Source organism: Megalobrama amblycephala, linkage group LG5 (assembly GCF_018812025.1).
Source record: "Megalobrama amblycephala isolate DHTTF-2021 linkage group LG5, ASM1881202v1, whole genome shotgun sequence".
Lineage (NCBI taxonomy): Eukaryota > Metazoa > Chordata > Actinopteri > Cypriniformes > Xenocyprididae > Megalobrama > Megalobrama amblycephala.
The window spans coordinates 4,831,354-4,846,016 of record NC_063048.1 but is presented as its reverse complement, the minus strand read 5'-3'; the positions used below and the strand labels follow the sequence as shown (position 1 = coordinate 4,846,016).

At 38.4% G+C, this 14,663-nt stretch overlaps 1 protein-coding gene across 2 annotated transcripts; it reads left to right on the top strand.

Annotated features, from left to right (window-relative positions):
* The first annotated feature begins 2,966 nt into the window (after window positions 1-2,966).
* Window positions 2,967-12,261, top strand: LOC125268304 (single-pass membrane and coiled-coil domain-containing protein 3-like). Of its 2 annotated transcripts, none has more exons than XM_048190380.1 (2): window positions 2,967-3,843; window positions 11,135-12,261. In XM_048190380.1, exons 1-2 carry the CDS (start codon window positions 3,711-3,713, stop codon window positions 11,827-11,829), a joined length of 828 nt encoding a protein of 275 aa, XP_048046337.1. In that variant the 5' UTR covers window positions 2,967-3,710; the 3' UTR covers window positions 11,830-12,261. The 2 variants fall into 2 exon arrangements, with proteins under 2 accessions (XP_048046337.1, XP_048046338.1); XM_048190381.1 differs by lacking the exon at window positions 11,135-12,261 and adding an exon at window positions 9,878-10,878 and having other exon boundaries at window positions 3,298-3,843.
* The last annotated feature ends 2,402 nt before the right edge of the window (window positions 12,262-14,663 follow it).

The window sequence follows — 14,663 nt, the reverse complement described above, 5'->3', positions numbered from 1 at the left end:
CAGCTGTATTCTATGGCACTTTATTCAGTACAGATTGTTTCAAAGCAGCTTCACAGTAATAAACAGGAAAATAATGATCAGCGCTGTAAACAGAATTCAGTTCTGCTGTAAAGCAGCTCTAGAAAGACAATAGTGTCATTGTTCATCACTGACTGGAAGACCCTTGGGTAAATGAGGAAGCCTAATTGTCATGTAAATTAAAGGGTCTGTTCACCCAAAACTGATCATTCTGTCATCATTTACTCCCCTGTCGTTCCAAACCATTTGACTTTCTTTTTAACATAAAAGATATTTTGAAGAATGTTGGTAATCAAACAGTTTCATTTCCCATTTGATATCCATTATACTTTTTTGTCCACATAATGGGAGTCAATGGGAACCAAAACTGTTTGTTTACCAACATTCATCAAAATATCTTCGCTTATGTTCAGCAGATGAATGAAAATCATAGAGGTTTGGAATGAAATAATTTTTTCATGATTAGTTTTTTGGCTGAACAGACCCTTTACTGAAGCCCCATGGGCATTTTATAATGAATATATTTTTCTAGTTATGTCAAGATTTTTTATAGGTTAGAAATTGTGAGTAAAATCCCTGTCTTTAATCCTTATCCAGTAGATCAGGAATGACTGGAAAAGTCCATCGTTGTGGAGAATGAAGTCAAAAAGCTGCAGGACCTGCTGTTAGTTTTGTCTGCTCCTCTTCCTCGAATGCTGCTTTTCTTCTGCTTCTCTAAGGTCCATCTGAAAAGCCCAGTGAAACAATAGCTGTGCTCTTTTGAAGTGCCTGTGAAAGGAGAGATGAAGAGCACGGCCTCACAAACGTCTCTCTGACAGCCTGAAAAAGATGGATGACTGAACTGATGGACTGACAACAGGCACATGAGCTCATATTACAAGAAACACTGCTTTAAGATATTGTGCTACTGCATGGATACGCTTACTTTAAACACTGTCATGTAGAAGGAGTTTAATTCTCTTATGATATATTTTTCTATGTTTTCATTAATTCATATGAGTGCTGCATGGTTGACTACACTCAGAGAGCAGTCTTCATCTAAAACTGTAAAAAAAACAAACAAACAAAAATGTAAAGTGTCATCTGCTAGTGGTGGAAAAAAACAGCATTTACAAATTACAATCTTTCACAATAGATCAGAAGATAGGATTTCTGTATTATGTTTTCATTATAGCTAAATATCTGTTTTCTTATATGCCGTAAGTTGTGTACATTTACACTAAATTGCCAAAAGTTTTGGGACGCCTGCCTTTACGTGCACATGAACTTTAATGACATCCCATTCTTAATCCGTAGGGTTTGATATGGAGTTGGCCCACCCTTTGCAGCTATAACAGCTTCAGCTTCTTCTGGGAAGACTTTCCAAAAGGTTTAGGAGTGTGTTTATGGGAATTTTTGACCATTCTTCTAGAAGCACATTTGTGAGGTCAGGCACTGATGTTGGCGAGAAGGTCTGGCTCACAGTCTCTGCTCTAATTCATCCCAAAGGTGTTCTATTGGATTGAGTTCAGGACTCTGTGCAGGACAGTCAAGTTCCTCCACACCAAACTCACTCATTCATGTCTTTATGGACCTTGCTTTGTGCACTGGTGCGCAGTCATGTTGGAACAGGAAGGGGCCATCCCCAAACTGTTCCCACAAAGTTGAGAGCATGAAATTGTCCAAAATGTCTTGGTATGCTGAAGCATTAAGAGTTCCTTTCACTGGAACTAAGGGTTCAAGCCCAACCTCTGAAAAACAACCCCACATCATAATCTCCCTCCACCAAACTTTACACTTGGCACAATGCAGTCAGGCAACCGTTCTCCTGGCAACTGCCAAACCCAAACTCGTCCATCAGATTGCCAGACAGAGAAGCGTGATTCGTCACTCCAGAGAACACGTCTCCTCTCTAGAGTCCAGTGACGGCGTGCTTTACACCACTGCATCCAACGCTTTGTATTGCACTTGATGATGTAAGGCTTGGATGCAGCTGCTCGGGAATGGAAACCCATTCCATGAAGCTCTCTACGTACTGTTCTTGAGCTAATCTGAAAGCCACACGAAGTTTGGAGGTCTGTAGCTATTGACTCTGCAGAAAGTTTGAATTCACTGAGCTCTTGAGAGTGACCCATTCGTTCACAAATGTTTGTAGAAGCAGTCTGCATGCCTATGTGCTTGATTTTATACACCTGTGGCCATGGAAGTGATTGAAACACCTGAATTCAATGATTTGGAGGAGTGTCCCAATACTTTTGGCAATATAGTGTAATTACTGTATAAAGATTATGTTTGAATTTCATCTATAGATTTTACAAGGGCTTGTAACGTTATAGTAAGCGTTGCCAGGTTTTCACAACAAAACCCACCCAATTGCTACTCAAAACTAACCCAATCACATTTCAGAGGGGTCCCCAGTAAAAATTGTGTTCCGGGCAGTAAAATCCGTGTTTTTGGTTGGGTTCCCTGGTAAAATTCGCATTCCAGGGGCTAAATGTCATATTATTTAAGGTCGCTTCAAGGTGCCACCTGAGACTGTTAGAATTTTCTCTTGCACTTATGGGCCTTTTGGAAAGGGTTATGAACTGGGTGCCGTATGTTATCCCTAATGCAGAAACCTTGTTCCGGGACCAATTTGTCGTGCATCATGCTGATAGTGCCTTGAGTGCAGTTGGTTTGTGGCCAGCCTACTGCTACATTATTAGAGGTTCATGGTGAAGCAGTTTGATGGGAACAAGAGGGGATGCCTGGGGGGATGGGGGTGGACATAGTCAGTCAGATCCACTAGCATATGGCATTTAATATTAAGTACTAGGGAATTGCTAGGTCGTCACAGCAGTCAAGAGTTGGGCGAATTGAGAGAAATGCTGCAACATCAACAAAAGTTCCATCAGAAAACAAGTTCCCACCAGGTTGTGGAGTCACAGCCTGGGTGGGGAAGAAATTGACTCAAGTAAGGTAGGCGCACATAGCTCAGTTTCCCTTTTGATCTCCTCATGTCCATGTGGTTGTCCTGCTTAGTGGATACAGGTTCAGTGGTGTCAACAGTTGTTTTCAATATTTTGAACCATGGGGTCAGGATCATCTTCAAAGTTGTGCTTTGGTAAGTATAATTCTAGGTAATTTATGTTCTTGTGGTGAACGCTGGCACAGTGGATGTGACGTTCACCCTACAACTATGGTGGGTAATTTAAAGGAGGTTCATATAGTCAGTTTGCCGGCGGGAGTCGTTGAAGATAAGTCAGTAGTTTCCACAGTCCAGTCCCATAGTGTGGAGGGGGTCCTTCCTTGTCCCAACAGATTGAGTCCCTTGATTTACCGGTTTTGTCCAGTTCAGAGCAGGGTCAGTTTAGAGTTTTGCTGCAGAAATATCAGGTATGTTTTTGGGTCATGAGGATGATCTTGGTCCCCGCTCCCCCTAGAATTACATAAGATGTTTACTTACTTTCATTTTCAGTTTCTGAAAAACTCTGTATGTTCTTGTAACAGGTGTTTGCTCTTCTTTGCCCCTGCACAGGCCAGTTACAGTTTATCAGCGAGTAAGAATGTGCATGAGCTGTGCTGGAAGCGTCATCTTTCATACTGGATATCTATTTATATACAGTTCTTGTCATGAACAGTAAGGGGCAGGAATGTGCAAAATCAAATTTCTTCTTGTGAGCTAAATCAGTTTCAGTTTCTAATTAACAGTCATCCAGAAAGTGATATTGAAAATGTTGCAATATAAAAGCTTTGCAGCAGCTTCTTTCTGTTCAGTAAAGCAGCTGCAGCTAAAGGATCTGAATCTTCCTCCAGCAGACATCACAATCACCTCAGACAAACTTCAGACCTTGAAAATAAAAACAGGTAGGCAAGAACAAATTTACTTTATAGCATTTGAGTTCATTTTTATCCTACTTGAAATCAAGTGTTTTAAAACTGAGAACAGCACACTGCAGTAAGTAACACTCGCTGGCTGAGCAGCAGAACAGACAGATATTTGGAGACTACAGTGGTTATGGTCTTTTATAGATGTGAAAGCAGGTCTTATCACAGGATTGGACATTAAACAATATGATGGTTTAATGATTACATCAGTGTTGAATGCTTTACAATGTGTAGATTCATTAGGATTTAATCAAATGCATAGGTGTGTGAAGTCTACCTAGTGCTAACCACAAACATTTTTCTTTTTTTTTTTCCGTTTTTTTGTTACAAGACAGATTTAAATATATTCTATATCTAAAGCAAAGTTAATAGAACATATAAAGCAGGACCAATGCAGCCTGGAGATGAAAAAAAAAAAAGTATGCTTCCATAATGTACTTAAAGTGCTCTATTTTCACACACTAATTTTGTACTTAATATACTAAAATTATTTTTTAGTACTTCTTAAGACAATCTTAAGAACATCTAAGTGTACTCAACTGTGCTATTTTGAGACCCCATGAATATGAACTAAAATGTGCTTTTAATATACTATTTTTGTATTTAAAAAAAGTATTTAGTTACCACTTGAACACACTAGATAGGTTCAAGAGCACCACATTCATGGGGTCTCAAAATAGCACACTTCTTCGAAGATTCTTGGACGTTCTTAAGATTATATTAAAGGTGCCCTAGAACTTCTTTTTAAAAGATGTAATATAAGTCTAAGGTGTCCCCTGAATGTGTCTGTGAAGTTTTCAAATATACCCCATAGATTTTTTTTAATTCATTTTTTTAACTGCCTATTTTGGGGCATCATTAACTATGCACCGATATATAGGTTGCGGCCCCTTTAAATCTCGTGCTCCCCAACCCCGGAGCTCACGCTTGCCTTAAACAGCAAACACAAAGTTCACACAGCTAATATAACCCTCAAAATGGATCTTTACAAGATGTTCGTCATGCATGCTGCGTGCATGGATAGGATCATGTGAGTATAGTATTTATTTGGATGTTTACATTTGATTCTGAATGAGTTTGAGGCTGTGCTGCGTGGCTAAAGCTAACATTACACCCTGTTTGAGAGATTTATAAAGAATGAAGTTGTGTTTATGAATTATACAGACTGCAAGTGTTTAAAAATGAAAATAGCGACGGCTCTCTTGTCTCTGTGAATACAGTAAGAAACGATGGTAACTTTAACCACATTTAACAGTACATTAGCAACATGCTAACGAAACATTTAGAAAGACAATTCACAAATATCACTAAAAATATCATGTTATCATGGATCATGTCAGTTATTATTGCTCCATCTGCCATTTTTCGCTATTGTTCTTGCTTGCTTACCTAGTCTGATGATTCAGCTATACACATCCAGACATTTTGCCCTTGTGTAATGCCTCGATCATGGGCTGGCATATGCAAATATTGGGGGCGTACACCCCGACTGTTACGTAACAGTCTGTGTTATGTTGAGATTTGCCTGTTCTTCGGAGGTCTTTTAAACAAATGAGATTTATATAAGAAGGAGGAAACAATGGAGTTTGAAACTCAGTGTATGTCTTTTCCATGTACTGAACTCTTGTTATTTAACTAAGCCGATATAAATTCAATATTTAATTCTAGGGCACCTTTAAGAAGTACTAAAGAAGAATTTTTAGTACAAAATTTGTGCATGAAAATAAAGCACTTTAAGTACATTATGGATGTCATGATCACCGTCTGTTCCTGTCAGTTCCCGGACTACATCTCCCATCATCCTCTCTGCCACTCACCTGCACACACTTCACACTAATCACTAATCACCACACCCAGCTGCAGCTCATTACACGGACTATAAAAGACTCATACACACACCACCTCACTGCTAGGTCTTGTTTTCCCTGTGTTGCATTACCAAGCGTTATATCCTGTCTGCCTGTCCTGTGTTACCGTTCCTGCCTGTTTCCTGTTTGTTGACCCGTTGCTGCCTGTCCTGACCATCGCCTGCACCCTGACTACGATTCTGCCTGTTCCTTGTTGTTCCCGTTTGCTCCCGTTTGACCCTGCCTGTATGACAACGCTCACTGTAGATAAAGCTTTGCATTTGGATCCCTACCTGAGTCCCGCCTTCGTTACAATGGAAGTGTACTTTTTTCAAGTATAGGGAACAATTCATACTTTTAACTAATTGTTTATTAGCTTGCATATTGTCTGTTTATTAGTACATATAAAGCAAAAAGCACACAATAATGCCTTATTCTACATCTCTTAATCCTAACCCATACCTAAACTTTACTACCTTACTAACTATTAATAAGCAGTAATTAGCAGTTTCTTGAGGCAAAAGTCATAATTAATAGTGAATATGTTTTCCCCATGCTGAAGTGTTACCAAACATACTAGCTTTTGAGGTCTGTGCCTCAATCATTACCTCTTCATTGTAATCTGTGAAAATTACATACATGTTACAATGCATACAAACATGTATGAAATCATGTACTGTAAAGCCAAACAGTGTTTTGAGCTTAAAACACCAAAGATTTTCAACTGACTGAAATGCTTCAACAATGACTGTCCTGAAATATGAGTCAGACTTGTCAAAAACATTTTTTTTTTTTTTTGTAAACAATGTCTGCATTCACCTTATTGTATGTAATGCCTCTGTTGGCACTTGCAATTCACTAAAACTAGCCAATCACAAACAACTATCCACTAATAGGTTTCTTTCATCAAGTTTGATATTGCAATGCTATCAGATTATTGACATCCTATAAATCCAAACCATTAACCACTTCAAAGTCAGAAAATTTTATGGTCCCACTTTATATTAAGTGGCCTTAACTACTATGTACTTACATCAAAAATAAGTACAATGTACTTATTGGGTTCATATTGAATTGCAAAACACATTTGCAGCTATTGAGGTGGGGTCCGGGTAAGGTTAGGGAGAGCTTTGGTGGTATGAGTAGGTTTAAGGGTAGGGGTAAGGGTAAAGGGATGGGTCAACAGTGTAATTATAAATGTAATTACAGAAATTAATTACAGATTTAATTACATGCAGTTGTTGTTTTTAAAATATAAGTACAATGTAAAAACATGCATGTACACAATAAGTGCATTGTATCAAATTATAAATTTAAATGTAATTGCATAGTAGTTAAGGCCACTTAATATAAAGTGGGTCCATTTTTTTTTTTTTTTGAGTTGTTATTTTCAGCTGCTTCACTCGTATTTTCACTTTATTCACTCGTCTTATTTATTTATTTATTTTGATACAGGACAACAAGAGGTCACACTTTAGAATAGGGTCCAATCCTCATTATTAAGTATGACTTTGCCTCAAACTCCTAATTACTGTTTATTAATGGTTAGTAGGTAGTTGTTAAGGGGTTAGGTTAGGTATTGGGTATTAGGGGATACAGAATAAGACATTAATATGGTATTTACAATTATTAATAAATAGCTGATGTAAAATAGTAAGAATTGGACCATAAACTAAAGTGTTACACTTCTTTCCAATAAACACTATTATTGTCTATATAATTTTGTAAGGGTTTTGAATGTAAAGCAGACCTCACTTGTCCACACACTGCCCTGTTTCTTGTGTGCCACCTGCTGCAAAGTACATGAAAGTGCAGTTTACACATTCATGATCGAAGCATTTTCACCTCAGTGAAACTCTGTTAATGGAGATCCACAGTCCTGCAGAGATCAACATCAACTCTAATTAAACACACCTGACCCAACTAATCAAGTCCTTCAGGCTTATTTGAAAATGGCAGGTATGTGTTTTGGAGCAGGGTTGGAACTAAACTCTGTGGCTCGTTTGGGGTAAGGGTTAGCTCTCTGTTAGTGTAAAAGGCAAAAAAAAACAAATGATAATGTGTTATTCATATTGTGTGGAGAGATAGAGTGAACATCCACTGATATCAGATTGTCGCTAGAAAGATATTTGAGAACGCATTACATTCCTTGTGTGATGCGCAGTTGTCCGTATGGTTAATGTGTCCATGCATGGAGTCTTGGGGTCAGATTTGCACCATTATTTAATGCCCAGAAAAAGCATGTCTTAAAGGGGTCATGAACTTCATTGTTTTATAATGTTTCCTGGGATGCACTTATAATGTTAGAATGCTTTTTACATCCAAAATGGTTATAAGTTAGAAATAAAAGACATTTTTCTACTCTGATTTTATCAACACGATCACATGAGAATACGTATCAATAGTACGAGTTTGTAATCTCGTAGAATATATACGCCAAAATGAGTTTTGGCGTGCGTATGGTACGCAGATTTTCGTGTGCATATGATACGCACTTTATGGCGTGTTTTTGTGTGATCGGGCTCGATTTTATCCTCTGATTTGAACGCTCTGTTTTAAGGGGCGTGTCTGCTGTGAAACTTCAGTGTAAACGCCCACTGCTGTGATTGGCTGACATCTTTGCATATGAAATACCTAATTATTACTCTCTCAAAAACTTTTAGCACGATTTTACTATTATAGCTCTCAAGGTTGACTAATTATGAAAAGTGTTGCATTACATTTAGATCTATGGTATTATATTTAGATAATGGCATGGAAGGTTGCAGTGATGAACATTGTAGTCATTGATGGTCATTGTAGTCATTGCAACTCAGTTTCTGCACACTAATGAATGTTTTCATCATAACTAACAGTGCAAACTCGATGTAACTAAGAGATTTGTTGAATAAAACAGGAGTTTTTTGGCGTGAGTCCAGAATTCAGTCACTGATAAACTCATGCTGTTTGATTAACAGCTCCAGTGATTGTAAAGGGAGCGTTCTTTGGTCGCTTTCTTTATATAATTTAATCACCATTTAAATAACAGATTATTTTCATCCTACTAAGAGAAACAAGGTGAAGTTGAGCGTTTAGTCACTGGTTTGATTTACTGACACACAGACAAAGATCATCTGACTGTACATGAATCATTAATATCAGATCAGGCATTAGAATGAACACAGTTACTGACATGTTGTTGCATTACTGTCGAGTCCATATCGGAAAAGTCTGTTTGCGCCGAAATGCGATTGATTTACCAAAGAATCTACAGTGAAATGAACCGAATACAAATAAATAAAGCTCAACTGAGACATTCACATTGTTGAAAATAAATAACCATATTCCTGCATTAGGATCCTTTGAAAGGTAATGTTATTTTAGTCCTGTATCGCTCTTCTCTCCTCCTCATCTCACTAACACACCAGTGGGCGGGGCTAACACTATAATGATGAAGTAAGCATTGATTTCTTCTGTGGAGGCTAAGTTTCATCTATCTATAGACACATTCCAGGATCAGTCGTTCTCTGGGTCTGGTGTCAATGAAAGCTTTTATTGGACTAACAATGAAGTTTTCAGTTCTTAAACTTACAGGATATTCTTATAGTACGATTAACTCTTATATATCAAAAGCTCAAGAAAAAGTTAATTTCTCAATTCATGACCTGTTGGTCATTATGGAACTGAGATGTTGCATGTGTGTTCTATGTGTGTGCGCGCCTTGTCAGTATATCACCGGCAGAAATTTTCACACCCATCTGCACTTTTTGAGAATTGCCCTGTTTAGTAAACCTAGCCCTTATTTATTTATTTTTTGATTAAAATGTTTTATTCGAAAATTCTAACAGATTACAAAGACAGAATAACAGCAAAAAAATATACAAACAAAGAAGGATGGAAAGAGAAAAAAATACAACAAATAATAAAAGAAAAATTTAAAGGTACAAACAAATAAACCTTGGCTATGAATTATCAAATAGATTGACAATTTTTTCGTTTAAAATAAATCTTTTAAAGCTTGGGCTATTTTACTCCAAAAGTAACAGTATGTATTCTAGCCCCATTGATCCCTGTAGTACTGGAGTCTTTTTAATTCTTCTTATGAGTCTTATTAATTGATATTTATCACAATAACATGCCAGTGTTTGGTGAAATTCCTAAATAACTGTTTCTCTTTTTATTTCAAGACCCTAATATAAAGAAAAATGTCTTGGAGTGATATCTTCTTCCCTGGAAACCCCGAAAAAAGGGAAAGGCTTATCCGCAAAAGTCAAGAGATTCAAGAATTAATGAAAAACAACTTCAGAGCCACCAACCAACTCATTGAGGCTCTCAAGGAGCACTTAGGCTGGTCCTTCAGGCCGATCAAGCTGAACGAGAAAGCAACCGTGAAGGAGAACTGTGACGTCATCATTGAACGCATACGTGAGATCCAGGCAGAAGTGGAGAAGATTGACGAGAAGCTGAAGGCGAAGCTGGAACCGACACTTTATAAGAAACAGAAGAACATGTCTCTCTCTGCTCGTGACTATCATCGAGTCTCAGGATATATTCGTCCAGTTTGTGGTGTCGGGGGCTCTGCTGCCGTTCTTGCAGTTGGTTGGCTAATTAAAAATGAAAGAATTCTGACAAACATGAGATTGACATTTGGTTTAATTAAAACAACAGCTTTAGCCACAGTAGTAGTTGGGTTGTTATTTGCAGGGATTGATATGATTATTAGTGCCATTCTAGGAGCAATGGAGCGTGACAAACTTGAGAGAGCCCTGAAAGAGTATGACGAGGTTTTGAAAGAATTCAGGCCAGTGTCTGAAAAATATCAGGACAGCATAACGGATGTCAGGTTAAGACTTGAGGAGTCAATAAGACAACAGTAACCTCCACAGTCATATCTGAGTAATCATTAACAAGTGATACATGGCTTTTCTTATTCTCTGGCAGTTTTGTGTTGTTTTTTGATTAGATATTTCTGAACAGTAAGACAAATAAGACATTAAACTATGAACAGAAAATGTAGAAAGATCCCTGTTTCAGTTATGTTAAAAAGCGTGCCATGAGCAAAATATGCAAGTTTTTCCCATTTCACCACTGTAGTTGTATTTTTGTCATGAGTGTTATATTTTATATATTCAGATAAAAGACATGCATTCATATATTGCAGGTGTTTGTTAAATGCTGTATCTATATCTGTCTGCTACAGTCTCTCTGAATTCAATGAAATAAACAGTTTACAGAAATTAAACAAAGACTCCTTGTTTTTTCTGTTTAAAATGAAACTTATTTTCACTGCAGAAGTTCAAAACCATTTTGCTTTCAAACAACTTTTAATCAAAGTGTCTTTAAAGCAGTAGTTAACATAAGATGGTGTGCTGTATTCAGGAAGCAACAGATAAAAGTTGTGTTAATGTGCTGCTAAATGCAAGTGCTTTCCTCTTGACCAACAGAAGGCATCAGAATGCTGTGTCGCATCAGAAATCTGTCCATGTTCTCTGGCGGGCAAGACGAGCTCAAGAAAGAAGAACTGATAAGGTCCACGCAGACCCTCCACCACTATGTGCTCAAATACTTCAACATCACCAACAGACTGTTAGAGATACTCAACACTCACCTGAATCAAAGCCCTTCTCCTGCAGTCAAAGCAAATGAAAGGGAAAGCATTGAGGAAAACTTCGCCAGGGTAAGAGATGTTATGTACCAGATCCTGGACGTTTCTGAGAAGGAGAACAAACATGTCCAAAAGGAGAAACCTGATCTTTATAACCAGATTACCTTCTCTGGAGTGTCTCTGAAGGACAAGGCTGAGCTGATAAAGGATCTGCATCAGAAGACCATGGGACTCTTGGGGAATGTCTGCGGTCCTGTAGTCACTGTTCGACTGGCAAACAGTGTTCTGGGGAGTGTCATGCCTCCAGTGAAACAGAACGAACCTCAGCCTGTGCTGTCGCTTGCTCTGGGAGATCTAGTGCAGAGCAGCGCAAGAATCACTGAGCTTCTGTGTGGATCAGGAGAAAAGAGCCTGGATGAAGCCGTACAGTTAGTGGAAGAAGCCCTGTCTGTTCTGAAGCCGCTATGTGACTCCTACAATGACATTCTGAGTGAAGTGGAAGCCTATGTCTCCATCATATCTGAAAACATGTAGAACAGAATTATGAAGACAGTTTTTCTCAGAAAGGAAGATTGTGTTGATTCTTTTCCACCCCATTTTAACCTTGTATTATTTTATAAATTTAGTTTGTCTTATAATTATACACCACTATTAATTCAGCAGAAATTAATTAGTAAATATATTGCAGATATTAAGTAAATATCTGATATTAAATGATATTTGATGTTTGTAATTAAAATTTAGTTGATGTATCACAAGTTGTTCCTCATCATTAACATTTCTACGAGTCAACGAGTCAAAACATTCAGGATTGAATGTTACCTCACAACAGTTACTTGTTTAGTGGAAAATATAGAAGTAGTTTTCTGCATAATTCTGTAAATGATGGCATGGATGGATAGTTGAATGGACAAAATGCCCAAGTTAAAGGTGCAATATGTAAGAATTGTGCAGTAAAATATCCCAAAACCACTAGGCCAGTGTTATATATTTTGTTCAGTTGAGTCCTTACAGTATCCAAAATGTTTCCAACTGTTTGTAAATCGTGAGAAAATTGCAATTTTAACCGAGGCTCCGGGACGTGTGAGTCGCCGCCTGTCGATGGCGTCATACCCGCGTTACCCTCGGTTTCCGGTTTTATTTTGTAGAAACCATGAAAACACCAAAGACGCTTTAATATATTGTACGTTTTAATAGACAAGGAAACAACTGTTTGGTTATGTTTATAGACAGAAAACGAATTGTTGTTATATAGCTCAACACGTTTAGTCTTATTGTTTAAATCTAATTTTCTTGATTTTTTGCGAGTACCATGCTTTACCATGCCTCAGAGAAAAAAACTATTTTGTGAAGTAGCTAACATAGCATAATCAGATGCAGCTTTATTTTTAGTAACAGTAATACAGCATTTTCTCCATCATACGTTTTAAAATGAATTGCATGCCATTTATCAGCACAAGCCATCCAGCATTTAATATGATATTGTAAAATCGATCTATCTTACTGCAGTGTGTAACAGTGTCTCACAGCAGCCGCCGAGTGAACGCACAGAGTAACGTTATAACATCGTTTTCAACACACTTAAATGTCTCTAATATGATAAACAGAGCTGTGTTACCTCATGACTGGAAAAAGCGGAAGCGGCGCCGGCAACTGTGTCATAATAAAAGTCCCGCTGCTCGTGAGGCATGTGTTGCTCAATCACTCCAGCTCCTCGTTCAGCTTCACAACACTCGCTCCTGCTCTGCTTCATACTACAGTAACGTTAATAATCGCATCCATGAACATGATTTCTGCCCGAGTCCCATCCCGATTTATTTCCACCAGCTGTGAGGAGAAGACCACATGTCCCAAGATTCTGCGCTCAAACTTGGCATCGCCTTTGTTTTGAATAGGCCTCTAGCAGACAGAAAATATTACATGTTGCACCATTAAGGCCACTCTGAATTAATGGGTGTCAGGTGTTGTTGTGCTAAAGAGCTCATGACACTTTTTCAAAAAAATTTTACACAGTGATCACAACAGCAGTCTATGTGAGCTAAACTGGGCACAAAATGCATTCAGTGATGACATCTTTCAATTTACATAAATTCTTTTCTCACTTAGATATAAAACACCACCAAAACTTTATGGCCAATTTGCACATCTCAATTTGCAATACATATGCTCACAGTCAGATTTTTGTAAGCACGTATACTAGTACACACAGTTTGCACATGTGCATTTAATTTTTTTGTAGTAAAAAGTTAGTTTACCCACAAGGTGGCAACCATGGCCTGGGGCGTCGATTCATAAGGTAGTCGAAGAAAAACTGCAAAAACAGAACAGACCAGAACACATGCAAGCTACAGCGACAATGGAGGCCTACATAGATAGAGATTGTGTGAAGAGCTTAGAAAGTACCCTCATCAACTCTAGCATGAAAAAACACAATGATGTTTACATGGGTTGTAACCCGTGGTGAGAGATTGCTCAAAACTGCGCATGCGTCAAACGCCTGTGAACGTGCACGAGTCAAATTAAGTATACTTTCCAAGGCTGCGATTTTGACTGTGAAGAAATGAAAGTATACCCAGGGCTTAAGACTTTCTAGATTCGGACTGTTCGCCCTATTGCTGCTTTCCTCCTCCTCCTAGGATCAATAATCATCTTCTTGATCTTTTAAGGTGAGATTATTCCCCGACACCAGGCCATCAGTCCTGCACCTCTTTTCAGTCTGATGTTCCCTCTCCACCAGTAATCAGTCCGATGACTGATGTGTCATCTTCAATCTTCATGATCCTGGTCTGTGAGGCCACACAGTCATAGGTGAAGATGGTATAAAGCAGCGGGCTCAGGACACAGCCTTGGGGATCCCTGTGCTCATTGTTGATACCTGATGTCCAGTTTCCTTCTCTGACTGACTGAGGTCTGTCCGTCAGAAAGTTCAGCACCGTTACAGAGGGAGGGCTTCAGTCCAAGGGTGAGGAGCTTTTCTGAGAGTCTCTGCCGATTTGAATCAATAAATAGCTTTCTCACATGTGTCCTTACCCTCCAAATGTGTGGGGGCTATACTGACAGCATCATCAGTAGACTGATTTTGTTGATATGCAAATTGAAGTGGCTGGGATAGTCTTCTTTATGTAGGACATGACTGCAACTGGATGATAATCATTCAGGCAGGTCATATGGTTTTTCTTTAGAAAATAGTCCACATGACTGCAGTGGTTCAACCTTAATTTTATGAAGTGACAAGAAATAAAAAAGAAAAAAAGAAAAGCTTTTTTACATTCAGTGCTTCTAGGTTCTACGTCAGAACGCCGACTCATTATTGGGCGGCTCCTGCATCAGCATCACACGCATGTGCCGTGGTGCTCACATAAACAGCG